A 23,019-nucleotide genomic window follows, 5' to 3' on the forward strand; every position below is an offset into this window, starting at 1 on the left:
CTTGTTACCATTCTATCTAGAAATAAGTTGTATTATATCTATCCACATTATACAAGTATATATTAGAATGTAGAATGGTCTTGTTTTACAGTATATTTCAATTATTATTTTTTTTGGCATAAAGATAATACTACCTCCGTTACATATTATTTGCAACGATTTGACATAAAGTAGAGAGGAAAAATGTCTAATCGTTGCAAATAATGTAACAGAGGTAGTAATTTTTTAAAATGTCATTTCATTTTCATGTAATTTGTTTTTATTCGTATCATGGAGTCTAGTCAAGTGTCTTTATCAAACAAAATATTTAAATTGTGTCATTGGCATAAACCGCATAATTAGGAAATACTCTCTATGCTCTTTAAAAGTTCTTATATGTATCGTAGGATCTGTAGCATTTAGTTATACTAACAAAAATTATCAACTCATCCCTAAGGTACATAATAAAACAATATGGGCGACCACAATACTACCCTTATGTACCAGTATTCTAAGAATAAGTGATAATTCAAATGGCTTAAGCTTCCCTCTCAATTTCAAGAGATCTTGGGATTTACACAATATAAACTTGCAATACATTATTGATTATAATTGCATATTGTCAAGCACTCAAGCGTGATAATCAAAGTACAACAATTTTTTTCAAAAAAAAGCAAGAATGAATTTCTTACAAACACTTGCAAGTAAAATTTTTTTTTCTCAAAAGTTGCTTGGGAGAATTTCTACTATCATACTTAAATTAAAGCCTTTTTGCTCTTTCACTTAGGGTTTCGGATTGTACTCTTTCATTTCCATATTTACAGGTTATAAATAGACAGATAGATAATATTTTCATAAAATCACAAATGAATTATTATCATTAAGGAAAAGGTGTTATACAAAACATCAATATTTCCTAAAAAAAATTGTAGCAAAATTGAATCAGTACAATTCTTCATCGGTATTCCTAGAGCTTTCCTCCTGGAGCTCCATCAAGCATACTGAATACTCCCTCTCAAACAACAAAAATTCCTGTACCAAATAAAGATGACTTCAGTCAGCAGTGCCTAAACATGAATATATGATACAAAATTTAACACATACTTATATACTATACAGAGCAAGCAAAATAATCTACGCGGACACACTTTGAACCAAGGTTTCAAGGACAGCAATCCACAAGCTTTAAGCAGTTGAGCTGACAGTCAGAGTATAAAAAATTGACTGCCAAAATGGTTCCTCTCTGCCCAGAAATAAAAGCCCTTATAGGAACATTCATGAGAAACATACATTCATAATTGAGAAGACTGTAGGTATGTGTTTGATCATAAATTAAAACAAAAACAAAAAAAAAAGTATGTGCTTGATCTGGGTACTACTGTCAATCTCTGAATTAAAATGGGACTTGAAACCACTCAAAAGATGCTCACACGGTAATGCAGCAACCTTAGAACTGGTTGCACCAAAGAAAACTATCACTAATAAGCTGAAGCCAGTATATTTATGATGGCTGTAGAAATGTAGTAATGATCTCCATTATCTTCTACCAAGATGAATGTCATAAACTCATAACCAATAAACTAAAATCAGCAAGTACTAACATACAAAGGTAAGCTTTATAATTTAAGGAGTTATTTTTTTTAGGGTAATTAGTGTACCTGCAGTTGCTGTTGACTAAATAAATGAAGATATTCTGATTCTGGGCAAGCAACAAGCTCAATCAACTCGTCATGCCTGTCAGGAACCTCAAACAACTCCACTAATGAAACAGACACCTGCAAACATTACAAGTGGAGTTCAGGATCTACTGAATGCAAACAATAGGCACATTTAGCCATTCAAATGCAAATGACAGAAAATTTGAATGGCTACCAGTACCATGACACACTTACCTGCATGCAGCGTAGAATTAATTCTGGAAGACAACACCGACGACAGAGACCACGCACAATGTATGCAGCTGGGTATATCAAGGATCCTTCAGCATTAGAATACCAAGCATCTAATCGTGAAATCTCCATTGTGACACCAGCTTGAAATCGAGAAAGTTCACCTGCATTATATAATATCCACTTTATCAATAACCAGCATATTTTTATCCCTTGGTTCATATAATAAAGCCCCTTTCTGATGATTAACGATCTTACTTTTACTTAAAGTGTAGACAGAAAAAAGTATTGTTGTCCTCGACCGCAAAAAGTCACTCAATTTTTTAAGACATAGAGCTAGAAGAAACATATCCGAGAGTATGCAAGGATTTCCAGCTAACCAAATGCACCTAACGTTTATTAACAAGGCATTACACACAACATCTCCTCTCCTTATACGAGTTATACCCATTAAAACCAGCACAGCAAGCATGCAATAGAACTGTTACACTTTCTACAAAGACAAGGCACTCTAAAATATATGACAATATTGCTCCACTACTACAGTCCCGCGATTATATTCGATTAAAGATCAGCATCAAATTTTAAACAAGCTACTTCCGACAGTACCCCACTAAATTAGGTGATTAATTGAGGTATCTCCAAGTTTTAACTCTATTCACTGTTAAATAATTATAGTAGTGAACTCCCAAATGATTAACCCAGCCTTTTCACTTTGGAACTATATTATTTGTTGTCATATAAAAAAAGAAGTTAAGTGCATATTGTTAGGAAAGCTTCCAAAAGTAGACAGATATAAAGATTTGCCATCACCCACCTAATATAGTACCGGTGATGTATGCAGGATGATCCTATGTCCTACAAGATAAATTTGAAATATAGACTGCCTAAAATCATTATCTAACAATTGAACATTTTCAATTTACACTCTGCAAGAGGAAAGAACAAAGAATTGCTTAGAACAGTAACTAATTCAAGTAGCTTAGGCTTCCCAGACACAATAGCATGACAAAGAATTTTAAAATGTAATTTTTCTTGAATTCCCCATTAGAAGATTACCACACCCACAATCAATTTACTTGGCACTACATGAAATGCAAGCTTTATAAAATACACAAAGCAAAACTGACTTGCATGATTTAGCAATTATTTAAAGTAATTCAACATTAGGAGAATATGCACCTACAGTCCTACAGTAAACTTCAATTGTTCAAATCACTTACCAAACTTTTTAGAATCACTGGACAAAAAAAGTGCATAATCGTTAAAATAAGCCAAACTCATATGTTCATATCAAAGTCTTGATGTTGAAGAATTTTTACCTTTAAACCCCGCTGCCATTACACTGGCAAGGATACCACCATCATTCAGTTCATGAGGCCCTAATCCATCACCTACCACTGCTAAGCAGCGGAGGATAACCTCAACACAGAAATTATTCTTAGGCGAAACCTTAACATCGACCTGAAAACATAAAATATCTCAGAATATTAGACAAGTGCAAAATACAATATGTATAATTCTGTTTAGAATTCTTCACAATCAGAAAAGCTTCAGAAAGATACTGTAATCATAATCAATAAACATGTAAGTAAAATCTTGCATATGGAGAAGAAAAATACTAATTAAAAGTTAATGCTAGCGTTCTAGATTTAACATTTCTTAAGCAGTCATCATTGTTTCTAAGACAAAAGGTTGCTCACAAGTCACAACACCAGATCCCAACTCTCTGGGTTTATTTTTGGTATATGCGTAAGAAAATGTAGGAAAGAAAGTGAAACAAGAGGGGTTTTGTGTAAGAAAAAGTAGAAAAGTATTGCATGCGGGGTTCGAAAAAACCGATAAAAATGGAAAGTGTGACCCACAAAAATACAGAGGGAATACAACATAATTTCAGGAAACATGTGAAAAAAAAAAAGGACCAGCCAATGAATTGGATGATAAACGTAGAGATTTAAAAATGTTTGCAAATGACCCTCTGATCACCATAAACTGAAATGTTTCAAGACTTTCTCATTCACAAAAAAATGAATCATAAAAAATTGGACATTATATTAAAGTATGAGTGGTGTAGAAAATAATCTCAACAACATTTGCACCAGCTCTTCTCAATTTTTCCTGTAGCCTGTATGTGTATAAGATAATCTCACATAAAGTAAATTCCACCCCAAACACTTTAATTTTATCTAATGTTAGTTCAAAATAATTCATTCAACAAACCTATACATGAAATCAACCAATACCAGGTGTAATCAAAGTGTTTTATGAGTGATTATGGGGTTGCTTTCTTCTATATAACCTAAAAAGCACGGAGCATTAGATGTAAATTCTCATCATGGGATAAATTTCTGTGCAAAAAGGTTAAACTTTGGAATAATTTTTTTGCCAACATTTCCCAAATTAAAAGGGTTTACCGTCAATTGTCGACTTGATACAACTTCCTCTGTCACCGAAGAGTAGAGGGCACTCATTAATGTGGCGCATAGGGTGGCATCTGGACACATGCATTCACCAGAAGGCAAACATAATATCGCTGTGGCTTGCAATTCAAGGACTGCAGGTTCTGTTGTGTCATAAATTTGATCTTCGCCGGGAATCAACCATGGATTTTCATTTCCTGTGGCAGGACAAAATAAAGTATACAGCATGTTAAGTTAGAGCAAGTTGCAAAAGAGATAATGGTAATTTCCTATGCTTCTAGAGGGGTGTCCTTCCACTGAACTACAACCTCAATTTCTTATTTTATATATAAAAAAAAAAAAAAAAAAAAAAAAAAAAAAAAAAAAAAAAAATAATAATAATAATAATAATAATAATAATAATAATAATAATAATAATAATAATAATAATAATAATAATAATAATAATAATAATAATAATAATAATAATAATAATAATAATAATAATAATAATAATAATAATAATAATAATAATAATAATAATAATAATAATAATAATAATAATAATAATAATAATAATAATAATAATAATAATAATAATAATAATAATAATAATAATAATAATAATAATAATAATAATAATAATAATAATAATAATAATAAATAATAAAAAAACTCACTCAGTAGGAGTAACAGCGAAGAGCCAAGTGCTTCTTTTGCTGCTGAAATCACTTTTTGTTTTTCTTCCACAGATAGCTCACTGGGAGGAACCTCTGCATTCTCCAGTTCATATTGTAACCAGTTGCGATATGTTGCATCACAGGAGTAGTACTCACTCTGATTCAGGATAGACTTTGTCACTAACAGAGAATTGCGATCTAAATATGACATACTAGGAGGTCAAAAAAAGAACAAACATACTCCTTCCGTCTTTAAATAAATGAAACGTTTTGAATTTCACGGAGTTTTAGGAAGGTTAGTTGAATATATTAAAAGTAATAGATAGTGGGGTATAAGTTTGAGGAGAAAGAAGAGAATAAGGGGTTTTGTGGGGACCATTAGTTAGTAGAGTTATTAAAAGATACAGAGAATAATATTAAAAAATAGAGAAAGTTACGAAAAAAGAAAAGGTTTCATTTATTTATATATGGCCGAAACAAGTAAGAAAATTGGACAATATTTCAATAATACATACCCAGTCTCTGAACTCCTTCAGATAGTCGGATACATCATGATCTTCAAAAGCTAGAAGATTTTCCGTGGGTTGCTTCAGGGGTTCGGCAAGAAAACTAAGCAGTTTATGAGCACCTATGGGAATTGCTGGTACCCTCCACATGGATATCAAAGCAAATTCTCTGAAGAGTATGTTACTGTAGAAAGAAAGTTTCTTCAACAAGCCAGCACCAAAGAAACAACAAGGAAAAGAAGATCTCAATCAACAGTTTATTGTTTCAGTCCTTTTAGATTTTCATATTGAAGTAATGAAAGTTGATTAGCAAAACAAACAAACACAGCTTGTTACAAATTTACAATTAGAGCACAACAATAGTTGAGATTCAAACGAATTCATCTCAGAGAAATCATATTCAGAGTTCAGAGAAAACTGTATAGCCAGTCAGTTCCCTTCTTGGAGAAAAATTGGATGGCTTGTATCAGCTTTACACATGCCTCTCAATGGCAGACTATCATACCTAAGCTACAAGATATCCCAACCCTAAAGTTGCATTGGCGTCTCTATCTACTCAGATCTATATCGTGTATACAATATAATAACTATAGTGTACATAATACTAAATTGCTAATAACTGCAAGGGAAACATAGCAGACTTCAATGTTCCCTCATAACTTATAAACTAAGTAGAAAAATAATCTTGTTCAGTTCTTTAAAATGAAAAGCTTTGAAAACTTTCCTAGATTTTTTTTTATTTTTATTCTGAGGGAATTTCCTAGATTTTGTATAATATAATGTTGATTCATTTTTTAAATTAGTAGCAAAGATCTTGAATTTAAAAATACAATCTGACCCAAAAAAACCAGCGAAAGCATTTCCTCAATGGTAATATTCAAGTTTGGCTTGGGTGCAAGACTAATTATACACTGCACAAGGACCCAAGCATTGTATAGCAAGAAAGTTTTTAACTCCACCACCACCACATAAAAGGAGGAGAGATACAGCAATAAAATATCATGTAGTTCATTAAATACAAAAAGAGATCGCATTTTATAGTATGCTAAAACTAATTGCGTAAAATACCTATGCATAAGTGCTCGTAGAAGAAGCCTGGCACCAACAGTTTCAACATCATCAACTGTAGATGGAGGAGTGAAACAAAGCCATTGTATTGTCATAGCTTTATCAAGTGATTGTAGCCGATGCTGTTCTGCAACATCTGCAGAGTTATCATACTTGCTAACTTTGATTTCCCGAGATCTTGACAATACACTGTTGAAACATATTTTAGTAGATTGATAAGTTGGATACTTGTAAGACAGAAAAGCTTCCAGGCTACAGAAGAATGAAAAGCAGTTACCTCTCGATGATCTCCTCAAAGCTGCCTTTTAATTCATCCCCAGGAGAAAATGGCAGATACTCCATAGCAGATACAAATAATTTGTATTTAACATGTACACTAGTAACAAAGTTATGTCAGAAAAAACAATAATATGTAGATGTTTGACAGAACAAAAGAGGATGATATTCAAAAGATGAACAGGAAAATTACCTAGCATTCAGTCGTAGCTCCATCATGTGCACAAAGAGGTCAATGCAACGATGGCGTGCAAGGTATGAAGCATATATTCCAACTAGTTCCTCATGTTGTTGCGAAAATAGGTACATTGCATAGCTGCAGAGTAATTACAATTAAGGGGTACTGCTCTAAAAAGAAAAAACAGCTCTAAACAAAGGAGAACAGGTGTCCTTTGTGTGGGATTGGCAATTTAATGGATTAATTTGGAATACAGCTTTTAATTGCAAGTGTTAACAGAAAAGTCAAATGGCATACTACACGCTGACATAATTTATTTTTTCCTTAGTGCTTGTTTGGTTCACATGGGAAGTAAATTTGTTCAAAAAAAGATAGTTTTGCGATTTGAATTGTCTATTAAAAATCATAAATATATAGGAATGCCAAATAAATTTGCACTTACATGTGAAGAATGAGATCACCAACGTTCATTATTTTCTCCTTGAACACATCCTTCACTTCATCTCCAAGCAAAAATCTTAGCACCAATACTAGATGAGCTCCAAAACGAATCATATGTGGATCTCCATGAGGCCTGAAGTACATCAATTCAAGCCACACAAAAAAATTCCAAACCAAATTTATGTTTGTTATCAGTGAAATAAGAAAGTAATACATTATTTGAGAAGCAATTTGTATGCTAAATTAGCTTGAGGAAATCCATAATCCTATATGTAGATTAACAAGCAATACAAGCATTTAGGCCCCACAAACAGGCCAAGCATAATTAAAAAATTTATCCAAGGACTTTAAAATTTTGATAATTTTGCCGATAACAACAACAATTGAAGCCTTAATTCCTTACTTTTTAACAATTTTGCCAATGCACTAAAATGTAAAACTAAAATCTTGGGACAGAAAGTTCCTTTAATTGGCCCGTGAATGACACAATATTGTCTATGCCAATACTATAATACTATGAGTATTATACTTGTAATGACAGCGATTTACTTTTTAAAACTCTTCTCATTACTCCACAACACAGGGGAATTTTGTAAAAAGAAACTAGTAAAAAAAAAAGGCTTATATTTCAGGAAAGTGGGAATTCAAGCTAATCAAAATAGAATCAAAATCATAATAAAAATCTGCGTAAAGCTATAAACGACACTTCTTTTACCTGAAGGAATTTTGATCATCATCTGAAGGTGATATCCAGGACCATACAAGGTCCAGTAGGTGTGGTATATCTCCAGACATAAGATTCATCTGTTTTTCAGGAAGGAGAAAAACACTTCAAATTTAAGGCAGAGATAATTGCGACGAGGCAAAGATAATTGCGATAGTAAAAAGAGGCAATTTTCAACTTAAAGCAACAATAGAGGAAAATAAAAAAGTATGGTACAGAAACTCAGAAAGGCACCAACAGAAGGCAAAAACCAATTTCTTACAGCTGACAGTTCACAGAGCATACAGTCCTTACCCTCACTGCAGCAACTTTCTGATTGCAATATGTAACTAAATTATAATATTCTATTTACTTTTTGCCCCCACATCCCCATCATTATGCAAATACACTTTTCCTTCTTCCTTTGAATTCCCATAGCTATTCAGCTACACATTGAAATAGGTCAACTAATCACCATTACAAATAATGGTATTTTGCTTCTACGAAGTATTGCACACTCCCTCCATCACAGTATTGTGTTCAGATGTACTTTATTTATTTATTTGGTTTGATCAACAAGAGTCAACTTCAGATTGTAGTATTGTATCATGTTATTATCATCTTTTTGTACCAACTTTCTAAGATCTATTTAAGAGGGTTTTTTTTTTTTTTTTTTTTTGGGGGGGGGGGGGGGGGGTGGTGGGGGGAGGAGGATGGTGGGTGAGGTAAGTTTGACACCAAGTAGTTAATAACAAAAAGTGGGACAAAACAAGGAATGATTAAATTACTAGAGCTTGAAAATGATCCTCTTCTTTTGTCTGAAGACTGAAGATGATTAGATGTTGGTTGAGAACCAAGCAGTAAAAACACTCTAAGATTTAATCCAGCCATCAAAAATAACATATCATGTATTAGAGGAGATGAGATATTTAAATGTGACTCTACAGAGAAAAAATTTGATCACATTTTATTTCAAGCTCCTTTACACCCAAAACTATAGTGAAGATAAGAATACCAACAGTGCAAAATAATTGATTTCTTTCCTTCTCTAGGGACTTTATGAGTTGGGGGTAATAAAAGGTACACATCCTCGTTTCAAAACATGGAAAAAACGAGAAAGCATCCACAAAACCACACACAATCAGTTTTATCTTTCATTAGGAAAAGCAGACTTCCCTTCTTCTAAGCTAGGATTTACCAGACTACATACAGCGATTTGCCGATGGCTGGCAATAATAACTTAACCAATTACTATAATGATTAAGCGAACATTTTACGCAGAGACATCAGCAAAGCAATAAATCCACTGTAAAAAAAAGGTCTAAGGAGTCCAGAGATATACATTACAGGGCCTTACCTATGACAAATCATACAAAAACTAAAAGCATTATAAAATGGGTACAATTATTTAGCTTTATCCAACCAAAAGGACATCAAAATGTTCTAATGAAACGCTTGCCTCAATCTGGCGATGCTGCTCCTTGCATCCACGAGTAACAGCTTCATGTACCGTGTCACTGCATCACATAGGGAACAAGATAAATTTCTGAAAGCAGAAATATAGAATAGAGATACAGCAATAACTTTCTGTGATACCTGGAATGAAGTTTTTGAATAAGAGAAGAAAGATGGCGTGGTTGCTGGTTCAGAATTTGTAGAGGCCAGTTCTCTGGCCTTCCAGAAGATCCAGAACCGCTAACTCTTTGACCAGGACTTGCACCGTTAGCCTCTTCACAATTTTTTAAGAGTTCCATTCTTCCAGGCTGCAAACGGGCCAACTCCATGTCCATCTGGACATCAAGCCATGACTTGGCCATTGCCCAACATGCTGACTAGAAAAATAGCAAGCATCAGACTACAGTTTAAGGGAGAAAAAGAAAAAAAAAGGCAATTAGATGTATGAAAAGAAATATATTATCAGTAGTATATAAACAATGAGCCTTAAAGGCTACATCGAACTATACCTCTTCCACAAGCCAAACAACTGGGAAAAGGTTTTATCACTACTATTCTGCTTCACAGATTCAACCGGAAGTCGGAACTCTAACCTCCTCTATTCCCACAGCCCCACATTGAACAGGAAAATAAAAAATAAAAAAATAAAAAATAAAAAATAAAAAATAAAAAAGGTAACAAAAAGAATAAAGATGGTAGTAAGAATAACATGAGGTGGTCACATCACAGTTGAAATGAAGATCCCTGAATTTTCTAGCAGGATATGTCAACTGACATTTGTTATTAATAACTCATGGAGAAAATTCCATTGAAATCACATTGACCCAAGAGATATAATCATTTCTGTGAAAAATTGTATTACAGCAACAATAATATTCTTATTAATCTTTAATGCACCTAGAATGTTATAAATCCAAAAGTTGCAGGTTATTTTTGTGATTGCAGCCAACAGGTAATTTTCAGATTTGAGAAAAATAGAATGCCATATAAAATATTCATACTCACATGGCCTACATCCCTAATCCTGATCTACCTAAATTAAACCCCACACCCCTTCAAGGGTACCAAATTCTATTTCCAGGGAGAAACTATCCACCCCCACCCCCTTCAATAAAACAAAACCCTCAACAATCACCCCAGGCTTGAGCCACTACGGTGACAACACAAAAAACACAACCACTATCAACCCACATCCTACCACTAGAAAAGCACAACCTAGAGTGAGTCAACAGTCACCAGGCCAACCAACAACAAAAGTTGGCTCTAGCTCTGACCATGTCTGCAGCATTTCAAGCCATGCTTGGATGATCAAGGGAAACGCAATGAACAATCAAACAATTATTTTAACAAAAAGGTAACTACAGATGTATTTACCTCCCAGTCCATGCATATCGGAAACATTCGCTTTAAGTTGCTACATTGAGCTGCATATACTGCTGCTTCATACTTTCCACCGCCCTGCTCAGCAATTCTCTTGAATATGAACCAAATATAGAAAAAAAGAATCAATACCACCAATAGATATGAAGAACATTGGACTTCTACGCCTAAAAATTAACAGAAAACGTTATACAAAACAATAATCAAACCAACCAAATGATATACTTTTCTCATACCTCTGAGGCAGAGTAACAAGCCCATTTCCAAAGGCGCCATTGACGACCAATTCCACTTTCCAGCTCAATTGCTTGTAGGATTCTGTTTTTACCATTTTTCGATAGTGCTTCAACAGATGGGACTAGGTCGGATCCTCCAAATGGACATAAACTTGCAGCCCTCCATGGCTGTGTATGAAACTTAATTCAGAAAACGGTTCGATCAAAGAGAGAGGGTCTTTTTAAAATTAAATACATACCTGTCCAGCAGATCTGCAGAGGTCACATGCTTCTTCCAATCTTCCGGCGCGTAGCAGAAGCCAAACATCTTCTAAAAGAGATTCATCTTGTTTCTGTTCAAAATAAACTAGTTATTTTTTTTACGGATGTACAGACAGCTGAGATAAGTACAATAAAAAAATCTGAAACAACTATGCATATATAGAGGAAGGAGTGTACGCTAGTCCAAAACCAAACCGGACCAAAACTGGAATCGGAATGGACTGGAATTGAAATCCCAGAACTTCTGGGATTGGGGAATGGATAAATATATTCCGGTCTGGTTTTAGACCGATTATACCTGTTATGCTTTTCTTTTTAATATGATTTCTCGGAAAAATATAAATAATAAAATCTAATTCAGTTAGACTTTGGATTTTATTTTTTTGATTAAGTTTAATCAAGTCAATCATATAGCTAGTTTAGATTCATAATAATACAACAATCAACATGCCCAATTGGCCAATCTATCCATCAAACAAGAAAGATCAACTGCCGAAAATTTTGAAAAAAAAAAAAAAAAAGGTCTATTTATCAAATTAATCAACGAAAATTTGAAAAGATTCAATCATCAAAAAAAAGGAGAGTGAGAAAGGAAACTCAAGGAGAATTACTAGTACAAAGAAAGAAAGAGAAGAAAAAAAAAAAGGCTTACAATTATATATATTAATAAAACTAATAAGTAAAAGGGAGGGTACATTTGAAGAAGAAAATGAGCAACAAAGATGATGCTGCAAAATAACATCCCAAAACAGATTTAAATACCCTCCAGCCTTCGCACAACACAAATCTCCACAACTACACCGAAACCCGGTAAACCTGATCCACTTCATGCAGCCCAAACACCAAGAATATATGCAGCCCACGCTCACGCTCACGCACACACACACGAACACAAACTTCATACATGCTCTATCTTTAACCACCTTTTCCTTACCCACAAACTCACCATTTCTTATTATTAGTACAAATAGTTCATGTTAAGATCAAATGGAAACAGAGGTAATAATTTAGCATAAATAAAAAAGACATCGAGGAGGTGGTAAGGCATAGCACAAGAATAATTGAGAACCAAACTATGTGCTTTGAATTACATACACACACACACAGAGACCAAATAAGATCATGAAATTTTGAAATTTTGAAATCAAGATAGAAGATTTCAGAAACATACTCTATCATCAGGCAATGGCTGTGCATTTTCTCGTGTTGGAGCATCAAAATCCAAGTGCTTAACTGTCTTCAGATTTTTTTCGTTCTTTTTAAGATATCGTTGAGTATTATGCCAAATGCCAGAGCTAGGGAGATATGTTCCAACATGAGATCCACGCACCTGCAAAACCAGAGAGTTTCTGTCACAAATAAAAGTGCCTAGCTAAGAAGAGCATGCAAGGTTTGCAACTCTCGTCAATTGATAATCAATCAATACAACAAGCATATATTACACACAGCAAGTCTAATAGTCAATGCTGCCTGGACACAAGAGATCTATCAAAAAGTACCATTTGAGGAATCTGGGTAAATATCAATGATTCGAGTAAGGATTAGTGTGTTGAATGCCCACCATGAGTACTTTAGATTCATAGAAAAGTTAAAGTAACATCAAATCAACACAACTTTTGATGCTGCCTCAAAAATTCTATTTCGGGATGAGAAGCAAAATTTCATGAAACAGGCAGAATTTGATGTTCTCTAGTTGTCACCGAACTCGACATTTCTAATAGAAAGACAAAGTTTTTCATTTAGATAACTAACAAATAAAGCACACTAGTTCACAGAGAACACGTACAATAGTCCATTGAAATTATCCACAGTATCAGTCAATAGAAATGGCAATCAATTATGAAATAAAGCAGAGGAACATTTAAAATCACCTTGCTTTCCAATTCAAGGGCTTTGGACGCTAGATCTTCTAGCCACAGAACAATTCGAAGGCACAATTGGGCTGTGAGATCCGACACAACAAACTGACAAGCTTCCAGATGCGAAGTGGTTGGGGACTGATAAATGTAGAACATGTCGGTGTGTTAACATATCCTCCATACTTAATGATCTCAATAAACATAAAATAGGCACACCAAACCTCGAACGTTAAAATAGAAGAAAAGATTACCAAAAAAAGATCTTCAGGAACCTCCTCGCTTCCTGTGAATATTAGAGAAATTTTTTAACGGTTTAGAATCGAAACATCTGCAAAAGTGGCCTGATCGAATCGATAACTAGCCAAAAATTCTACACAGTTCCAACAAGTAAATTGTGCGTTACACTAAAAATGAGCGCTCGGGCAAAAGGAACCAATGCAGTTTTTATTTTTATTTTTTTTATTTTTTTTTTATTATTAGTATTATTTTGCAAGTTCACAAACACATTCCAAAACAATGAAGGGCATCCCTAAATAGGCAGGGCAAGAAAGATTCTGGAGGTTTGTATTGGCTTCAAATTTCTAAAAAACATTCAAGACTTAAACAAGCATCACTTTTCACAGGTGATATCGAAATAACAACTTCATTTTCAAGCGAAAAAAAACTGAGCATATGGGATGCATGAGGAAAAAATAGGTGTGTTAGAGGACTTGTGATCCAGGATTGCAAATAAAGGCTTGATAAGTTCCGATTTGGCACAACAACATTGAAAAACTAGAAAGTTAATTACCTTTTCCATAGATATACCAAAGAAGTGACCAGGAAGCAGCTTCATCAAGCAATAACTGAGCCTTTTGTCGCATTAATCTATCTTCTACAATTCGATGCCTCTCACTAGAGCCATACCTAGAGAAAATTTGAGAGAACTATCAAAACAGGAATGCACAAAAGTGTATGAGAGGGAAAGGGAGGGGAGGAGGTCATGGTGATCAAACCACATATATCAGTGTGTTCATCTTTTCCAGTTTTATTTCTCAACTTTATGTTTTATACATTGTTGTCTATGTTTCGTACAAATCAAACTAAATACCTAAATTAATTGATCACTTTAATTTCATAACAACAGTCATGTGGGATCTTGTTAGATTTCTCTCAACGTGTTTTTTCAAACTATTAACCTTTCTAATTTTTACTTATTGATAATTAGAGATATTTAAAATTAAATATATGCATTGGCACACGTGATAAAAGAAACGTGTCAACTACTCATACTACCTTCCCATAAACAGTGCACATGCTATACAATAGCGATATAATAACAAGAATCTGTAATGTACAAAGATGTAACCGCAAGAAAACAGATAGTTTTACAATGACAAACTTTCATACCAAATCAACACAGTAAAAAGGATTGGTATACGTGGTAAGGATTAAGTTATTATAGTACATTGTAAAATTAAGCAACAGCCTGTACATGATGTATGTGAAAATCATAAAACAAAAGTACCTTATAGATTCAGAAACATCACGGCAAGATTTTTCAAACTGAAGAATTAGATCGGGAATAGATATAAGCCCTGCCACAGACAAATTTTCATAAGTTACACAATTAATTCAGCTAGAAGTACAGTCACAACTGAATATCTTCAAGAGGGTTCTATATTGAACCTTGGCCGGCAGAATCTAGAAGAGATGCAAATAAAGAAAATGTTGATTCGCCGGAATCCTGCATATCCTCCTCAATCTTGCATGCTTTTAATGAATGACTCCCTGCTCGATGAGAAGAATCAACGGCACCACAAAACTCTGGTATTATTTGACTATCAGGGGATCTTCTTTTGTAGGCTGAATGTGTCCTGGAAGGTGTCCCTTCTCGATAACCCAAGCTGTCAACCTCGTGTTTGATATCTTCAAGGTACAATGCAGTATTAGACATTCTACCTTCACCAAGTTTGGAAGCAGGACTATCTTGAAGCGGAGAAGTGCTTGGCCTCTTCCTGCACTTAAATCCAATTTAGTGTAACTATTGCAGTCAATATAACCAATTACCCATAACAGAAGAAAAATTCCTCTGGTTATAAACTTAACTCCTTCCAAGTTCCAACTCATAAATCTAGGACTTGAAGTATCACATCCACAGAAAGAAAGAGAGGGAATGAAGAGGGGTGAGGAAAGAATATCGAAGGCAGAGCATCCCCATTTGAGATTTGTAATTTTCACTTTAGCCTCGCAAAGATTGAGCACCTCTGTAGTCCAAGGATTGTCCCTCAACACATTTTCGATCATCCTATTCCCCACACCCAACCCCCCAATTCCCATCACTCCCCTTTTCATTTTTTCCAAGGTGCCTCAGATTCTGAGAAGGGTGTGCAAACATATGGGAGTTAAACCAAAATTCTGAAACTACAATCTAAAGATATGAAGTTCCCAAAGAGTTCTACATCGATAATGCTACCCATTTTTTATTTTTTCACCTTCCTTTAAATTTATCTTTCCCTTTCCTCCTCTCTCATTCCACTTCACTTAATAGCGAAAAAACACCCACACTACAACTTCAGACTTCACTGCTTCTTCTGCTAACCTAATTAATCTCCAATTCATCAATTTGGGCTATCAACCAAAACCACTAATCACTGAAAATAGCTCTAATTTCCCAATTGAAATCATATCAACTCAATCCAACAAAACCTCACTATAGCTAGACTGCTAATACATACTAAATGTAAAATCAAAAACCCGGTAAAATAAATGCCACTATAACTTGCTTGAAACTCTAAAGAAGCAAACTTTATGGTCCAGCAATTACTAAATTAATCATTCACATATAATCACTAAATGTGAAGCCGAAAATGCAAAAAATCAATGTAAAATTCGACAATGAGAAGCAATTTTAACTCAAAAAAAAAAAAAACAAATACAAAAAATAAATTGAACAGAAGAATACCCGTATCTACGAAATTGCTCCCTGATGCTGAGGTCATGGGGATCAAAGTAGTTCGGAGAAGTCTCCATATCGACGTTCATGAGCTAATTGAATGTGGATTGATAAATTTACAGATTTTTCGACACTGAAACAAAACCCTAGAAATTGGGGTTTAAGCGCGAAAAATAGACTATTGCAATTGGAATTTTGATGGGTTTATGGTTTAACGATTTTTGATTACTTTACCACGTATTAGAAATTGAAAGTTAAACAAACACGGCAATTATTTTTTTCCCCTTTAAAAAAAAAAAAAAAAAGAACAATTACAAGTACAATGTATCTTTCAAAAAAAAAAAAATACACAGAGTAATTTTTTTATTTTAATTGTAGGAAAAAAAAAAACACCATCCTTTTAATTCGGAACCTCAAGTTTTACTGAGCAAGATTACAAATAAATTTTTATCTTTAAGCCATTAGTATTAGCTCATGGACGTCGATATTGTATTTTGTGTATACGAAATTATTAAACAAAACACCTTAAAAGTATGTTTAAGATTTCAAAATCAATTTTGTAATCTCCCTACATATTGTACACATCACCTAGTATAAGTCTAATTTCATATGATCAAGTTCAATAAGTGTAAACATAGAGTAAAATTAAGGTTAATCTAGTCTAATAAGTTCATTTTAAATAAATAAAAAAATAACTTTCCCATTATTAGCAATATGTTATTGTTGTTGCAAACTATTATTCAAACAGATATTGATTTATTTTAAAATTGCATAAAAAAAATTTAAAATATATAAAATTGCTAACTAAAAATGTGATTATTATATCCAATTGCTAATTGATTTAGTCCTTTATAACCAACTCTTGAAAAAATGAGTCTGTTTAAGTAATTCCTACGGAGTTTTATTTTACAAATGCGTAGCCAATGATTTTGAAGGCTATAACTAATAACTAGACGTGATATGTCATAGCTCCAACGTCACTTCTATTCCTAATTTCACGGATAATGTAATATTGAATGTAAATTAACTCCCTTGATTCATTCTTCAATTAGCTAGCAAATTCATAGCTCAATTGGCTGGCTAATGCCTTAATCATCATTCTCGTATTTTACGATTCCACCTAAATGTACAAATTACGTAATCGACTACAGAATATTTATTTTACAAGGTATTTAAAACACCAGTACTGTAGCAAACTAGCAATTAGCAATAAGAAGAAAAAAAATCTCAGGACAATTTATCAGTATTATCACTCTTTATCCACCCCTTGGAAATCTGTTCAATTCTAGCAAACAGCACTTGGTTTCTGACAAAAATACTGGAAATCATCTTTTTATCTTCTACTACAATTTCATCACCCTTTTCATTTTCTCTCTCTTTTGGAGCTCCCAATTTGTGGAATTCCATACCCATTTCTCTCTCCTATCTACAAGAAAAACAAGATATAAATGGCGATGATATTTCACTGTTCTTCACTTCTTACTCCTGTAAAGCAGTCTGGTAATTCTTCTTGGCAGCAATTGTTCTCCAGAAAGTTTAAATTTGAGGGTCAGTACTAATTTTACTCAATCATCCTCTTTTATGTTGTAAATTGATGTTGTTTAAGCCTTTCTTTGTGTGCTAAGAATCATAATTCTGTTACCCAATTGAAGAATTGCTGTATTTTTCTGCTTAATTTATGAAATTATGATCTGGGTGTTTAAGTTTGGCGGTTTTGCAAGTTAGATTAGTTGGTAATGTTTGTGTTACGTACTCGAAATTCGGGTTTTAACCCGCTTTATATTCTTCAATCTTATGCGAAAGTTACCCCCTTTTTTTTTTTTTTTTTTATTTGCTGATTTAATTTGTAGTGGAGTTTATGCGAAGGTTTTTGATGCAAGACTGTAGAGTACTAGAGTGTGGGTATATTATACAGAACTGAAGGTGTTATGAAATGCAGGGGTGAAGAGTAAACTTAATGTGGCATTCTGAAGATTGTCTATTAAGCTAGTGTTCTTGTTCTAATTATAACTTAGAAGTCCAGAGGCTACTAGGCTAGAAAGGGTAACCCTTACCCTTAGGTATACAGCTGGTGCTGCACCGCCTCCTAAATCTCGCAGGAACGACCAGTCGTTTCGAATGTTTGGATATTCCTTTTTGTTGCTTTGATTGATGACTTAGAAGTGTTGACTGTTGATTTCTATGTTTCATGCTTTCTGTTTTGTTTGTGTGAATTTGGACCTCCCATGTCCCAAATTACTTTTATAAGTTATACTATGCGTTTCTTGCATGCCTGTGAGAGCAGTTGCCAGCTTGACTGATATCTAATTCATGGTTTCCTATCCATGTTAGAATCTGTCACTGAGCAGTCACCACAGTTCTAAGTGACATGCTCGTATGTACAGATGTCTGAGAACTCGAAAATGTAATTACTTGATGGCAAGGACAGAATGTTAGTGAATATTAAGAGTTTTAAGGGTTCACAATCACTGTAGATGTCGTCTGAAGTATCTGAACTAATGTATGAGAAGGCTGACACCCATTTGAGACAAGGAAAGCAGTATAATTCTTTATTGGTAATGTCAGATAGTGATGTATGTCTGTTTTTGGATTTTGGATCTCTCCTAATGGTTCTGAAACTATCTTGCATTCTTGAGTTACAAATACATTATATTCTTCTAAGGGTAAATGTGGTGTTTGTTTTAGGGGATCCAGCGATGCTGCCATATGATTCAAAGAAACTCATTCTGTCAAGTCAAGTTGCTGCATCTGCACTGTCTAAGATTTATGGGATACATCCTGGAATGTCATCTATGAACTGGCTCCAGAACAAGATTAACATAAAAAGTTGCTTTCATGCGTCTCCATCACTCTCTAAAGATGATTATCAAAGCCATTTTGTCAATCTGGTATGCTGAATAGTTGTTTCACTAGCTGCATAGTTTTATTTATTTATTTATTTATTTTTTTCATATAATCGCCTGACATCAGTTGTGATTTGAAACCTTGGATCCTCTTTAGCCTTAATATTTCCTCTTTCCATGCCACATGTGACCTTAGCCTTGCTTTTCAGATATGGAGCTACTTAATTTCACAAAGAAACAATAAGAAAAGTATTTATAAAAAAAAATATGGAAAACTGCTGCATAACCTTTTAAGTTCCCTTAATCGCAGGCAGATACTTATGCCAAGCAGTTTATTAATAAGTTGATTTGTGACCTTCCTGATAGCTTTTCCACTATTTCAGTTCTCATGTATGGTTTGACACTAATTTGAAGGTTCTAACTTTCTGGCTTCCAATCATTTTAATTTCAAGTATATTAGATAGTGAGCCTTAAGTATCAGAAACATTTGACTAACATTCTCCAGGATTGATGCAATATTTAAAGGCTATGTAAAACATTTGAATAATCATTTTCTACTAGTATTTTGGTCATTCTGGTGTCAAGCTTTTGTCTCATAACTTGAACATTTGTCAACATGACAGGAAGCGCAGATTGCCAGATTTCCTACAGGAGCAGTTTTATTGACTAATGCCATGTTTCTGGCTATGCCTTCAGAAGCTCTAGCGGAAACAAGTGAGGCAGTCAATTCCTTCTTCAATATGCCTGTGCTCTTATTTGTAGCGCTTGTTGGGGCAACTGTTGGAGGTGAGTATGTCTTTTTTTGCTTCTCATATTTCTATGAATTTCAGACTGAACTCTTTGGTAAACTATCTGAGACTGGAAAATGTAGAATCTGTATAAAATGATAGAGGGAACGAGGCTTAAAGTTGGCTATAAGAATACTGCTAAGACAGGCTTACTATCTTTGTCTCAGCTTGATCCCTGGAGGTTGTGAAGAAACTCATCCAAAGTTTGCTTTATGATTACACTAGAACCATATGGAGGGCTGAAGGTGATAGGCAAGCCTTTACTAGATGAAATTCATCTTGTTGAATACTGCTTGAGTAATGTCTGTGTTAGTTGCATGAGAGAAGCCATAATGCTCACATGCCTAGTAAGTTACCTCTTACCACAAGAGGAAGACATCCTTGTGCATGTTTAATAAGATTGCATCTCTGTTACTGGGTTGGATCGTTCATCTGAGAGCATTATTGCTTGAACTAATCATTGAAATGTGGAAACAATAGTTTTACAATTTCTACTTTTGCGCGCATTTTCCCTCCTCATATGAATTGGACCTAAAATTGTGCTGTGCTGCAGCCACTGTCCTTCGGAAAATCTTATCGGTTTCAGATATATGCAGAGCCGATGAAGTATTAGCTATGAATAATTCTTCAGCTACCTCCTTTTCATTATTTGTTTAAATAAAAATAAAGGCCTTAGTTTCACAAATTGCCAATTTCTCCGGTGCCTGGCCTCTGTGTCAAGTATATAAGCTTGATAGCTAATAATTCCATTATCTTGTGGATTGCGCAAACCACTCATATAGTCATTCTAAATTCACGGGTGGTAGTAGGTTGTTGGTGCTTTGTCTTAATATTCTATGCTTCGGTCACAGGACTTCTTGCCCGGCAAAGGAAGGGCGAACTTGAAAGACTGAATGAACAACTGCGTCAGATTAATGCAGCACTAAGAAGACAAGCAAAAATTGAATCTTATGCGCCTAGCTTAAGCTATGCCCCTGTTAGTAACAGAGTCCCAGAGAGTGAAGTAATAGTTGATCCAAAGAAAGAGGAGCTGATTTCTCGTCTGAAGGCTGGGAAGAACTATCTAAGGAACCAAGAACCAGATAAAGCATTTACAGAGTTTAAGGTTGCTCAGGAACTTGCGAAGAATTTGAATGATCCTATCGAGGAAAAGAAAGCTGCCAGAGGCCTAGGTTGGTTTTTGCTCTACCTTATGATCTGGCTATATGTTCTGCTATTGATTTTTACATCAGCACTTTCTGCCCCTTTAACTTTGCTTCTTTGTTCATACACCATCAAGTGTCCAGTCAGTAGCCACCAAAACGAGCCAATACATGAATCTGTAAATCAAACAAAATAACATCCCAACAGAGACAGGTTGGTGAAATTATTAGCTTTAGTCCTCAAATATCCCAATGTAGTTTCTGTTATTTAGATGATAACATAGCAGCTGGGAAAATAAACAACTAATGAGGTACTTGTATGGGCTTTTCATTTGTGGACAGGTAAGCTGTTTAGTAAAGAGTGCATTAGGGGAAAAAGAGTAGGTATGATCCCTTATAGTATCCTGTGTCCTTGAGTAGATATCATATTTGGATTGGCATGGGAATTTAGAAAAGTAGATAATGAGAGGAAATTAAGAGAGGAAATTAAGAAAAAAGGGTTGATGAAGAGAGATTTGAAAAGGTAAATGTGTATTTTTGAGACATCCATTTAAAGCAAGTGCTATGTAGTACGGAACGAGTGTATTGAAAGAGTGTACTGGCTCATTTTTAATAGGATAATGATAGGAGCATAACATTATGCTCTGTACAAGACTAAGTAGATTTGCATGCATGTTGGAATTTGCCAATTACCTTGTACAACTATCATAGCTTATACAAGGTATACATTTTTCCTTGTGCTTGATTATGTAGATATGAAAAACAATCTGTTAGCTCTAACAGGAACTATTATTTGCTATACCTTATTAGAACTGCTAATGATATTTCTATCTGCACATGGTCAAATAGGGCCAGTCTGTCTACCATATCCAGCTTAATGTGTGCACGCATGCTTTCTATTCCATGTTAAGAGTATGTATGAAACAATTTGAGAGGGGGGCTACGTATCAAATCTTTTTTTGGATACTCCGTCCTTGAGTGGGTCATCACCCCTCGGTCCCTCACCATTATTGGTACTCCCTCCGTCCCTAAATTACATTCCTCTTTGGAAATTTACACGGGAATTAAGGAGGAAAGAATAAGACAAATAACAATAATTAGATAATGCAGTGGGAAGTACAAAGATAGATTAGTTATTACTCATGACATGTCATCAATCCTTTGCAAAAAAAAAAAAAGGATCAATCACATGCTCCTAATTGAAAATTTTTAACCAATCATATTCATTGTAATTTTTTTTTTTTTTTTTTTGAAAGAATATTCATTGTAATTTGGCACAAGGATTATGAGTGAGATTAGGTAAGGATGAGTGAGAAAGCATTAAATATAAAACAGAAAAAGAGAGTTGATTTACTAAAAAAAACTTACCAAAAATAGAAAGGAGAGATGTAATTTAGGGACGGAGGGAGTATTGATTTTCCCCTTGCTTGCTACAACACAAGTTCAAATATGCATGCATTAAATTTGAACTGTAAAAATGTTTTTCAGGAGCCTCCTTGCAAAGACAAGGGAAGTACCGTGAAGCCATAAGATACCACAACATGGTACTAGGTATATCTAAGCGCATAGGAGAAACTTCAGGTAATACAGAGGCATATGGTGCGATTGCTGACTGCTATACTGAGCTTGGGGATCTTGAAAAAGCTGGAAAATTCTATGACAAGTATATTGCTAGACTAGAAGATTAACCCGTTTTTTTTAATCATTACTGTCCTTTGCTAGCAACTCTAGAGATGTAGTGCAATTTTTGTAAAATCAGAATCATATCAGAAAGCTTCTGTATCACAGCAGGGCTAGATTTAATCTGAGGAATGATCAATTCTTTTTTCTTTCACTTTATGTTTTAAAATTTGATTTTAATTCGTAATACTTTACCTCGCCATAGCCAACACAATTTGTCAGAAACGTAATCTTCATAACAGAGAAGCATAATCAGCTACGCAACAGAGGTTCAAAGTTTCTGGACAAACTGTAGCAATGTAGCTGTTGGTGGGTTGGATT

General features: G+C 34.3%; 2 protein-coding genes across 3 annotated transcripts; one reads left to right on the forward strand and one right to left on the reverse strand.

The window, feature by feature from the left end:
• Positions 1–828: 828 nt before the first annotated feature.
• On the reverse strand, positions 829–16,458 carry LOC145618481 (nuclear pore complex protein NUP107-like). Its single transcript, XM_081673254.1, has 24 exons — positions 16,255–16,458; positions 14,979–15,307; positions 14,818–14,887; positions 14,101–14,216; positions 13,562–13,593; positions 13,323–13,448; positions 12,623–12,781; positions 11,430–11,522; positions 11,191–11,358; positions 10,949–11,047; positions 9,716–9,951; positions 9,579–9,636; positions 8,132–8,220; positions 7,418–7,549; positions 6,991–7,113; positions 6,799–6,897; positions 6,522–6,710; positions 5,463–5,637; positions 4,948–5,104; positions 4,283–4,485; positions 3,191–3,332; positions 1,872–2,032; positions 1,638–1,754; positions 829–1,011 (listed from the first exon to the last, which is right to left on the reverse strand). Exons 1-24 carry the CDS (start codon positions 16,332–16,334, stop codon positions 922–924), a joined length of 3,243 nt encoding a protein of 1,080 aa, XP_081529380.1. The 5' UTR covers positions 16,335–16,458; the 3' UTR covers positions 829–921.
• Positions 16,459–17,453: 995 nt separating this feature from the next.
• Positions 17,454–22,852, forward strand: LOC145618491 (protein FLUORESCENT IN BLUE LIGHT, chloroplastic-like). 2 transcript variants are annotated; one of them, XM_081673264.1, is made up of 5 exons: positions 17,454–17,793; positions 18,931–19,133; positions 19,712–19,874; positions 20,728–21,048; positions 22,507–22,852. In XM_081673264.1, the coding sequence occupies exons 1-5, from the start codon at positions 17,694–17,696 to the stop codon at positions 22,704–22,706; spliced, it is 987 nt and encodes a 328-aa protein (XP_081529390.1). In that variant the 5' UTR covers positions 17,454–17,693; the 3' UTR covers positions 22,707–22,852. The 2 variants fall into 2 exon arrangements, with proteins under 2 accessions (XP_081529390.1, XP_081529400.1); XM_081673274.1 differs by having other exon boundaries at positions 18,940–19,133.
• The last annotated feature ends 167 nt before the right edge of the window (positions 22,853–23,019 follow it).

This window comes from Chenopodium album, chromosome 3, assembly GCF_948465745.1.
Source record: "Chenopodium album chromosome 3, dcCheAlbu1.1, whole genome shotgun sequence".
Classification (NCBI taxonomy): Eukaryota; Viridiplantae; Streptophyta; class Magnoliopsida; order Caryophyllales; family Amaranthaceae; genus Chenopodium; species Chenopodium album.

Excerpts from the sequence above, each read along its gene's own strand:
- LOC145618481 (XM_081673254.1), bottom strand. The coding sequence starts at position 16,334 with ATGAACGTCGATATGGAGACTTCTCCGAACTACTTTGATCCCCATGAC. Across the intron at positions 13,594-14,100 it reads TTGGTATATCTATGGAAAAG|GAAGCGAGGAGGTTCCTGAA; the intron begins GTAATTAACTTT and ends TAATATTCACAG. Across the intron at positions 2,033-3,190 it reads AATGGCAGCGGGGTTTAAAG|GTGAACTTTCTCGATTTCAA; the intron begins GTAAAAATTCTT and ends TATATAATGCAG.
- LOC145618491 (XM_081673264.1), top strand. The coding sequence starts at position 17,694 with ATGGCGATGATATTTCACTGTTCTTCACTTCTTACTCCTGTAAAGCAG. Across the intron at positions 19,134-19,711 it reads AAAGCCATTTTGTCAATCTG|GAAGCGCAGATTGCCAGATT; the intron begins GTATGCTGAATA and ends TCAACATGACAG. Across the intron at positions 19,875-20,727 it reads TGTTGGGGCAACTGTTGGAG|GACTTCTTGCCCGGCAAAGG; the intron begins GTGAGTATGTCT and ends CTTCGGTCACAG.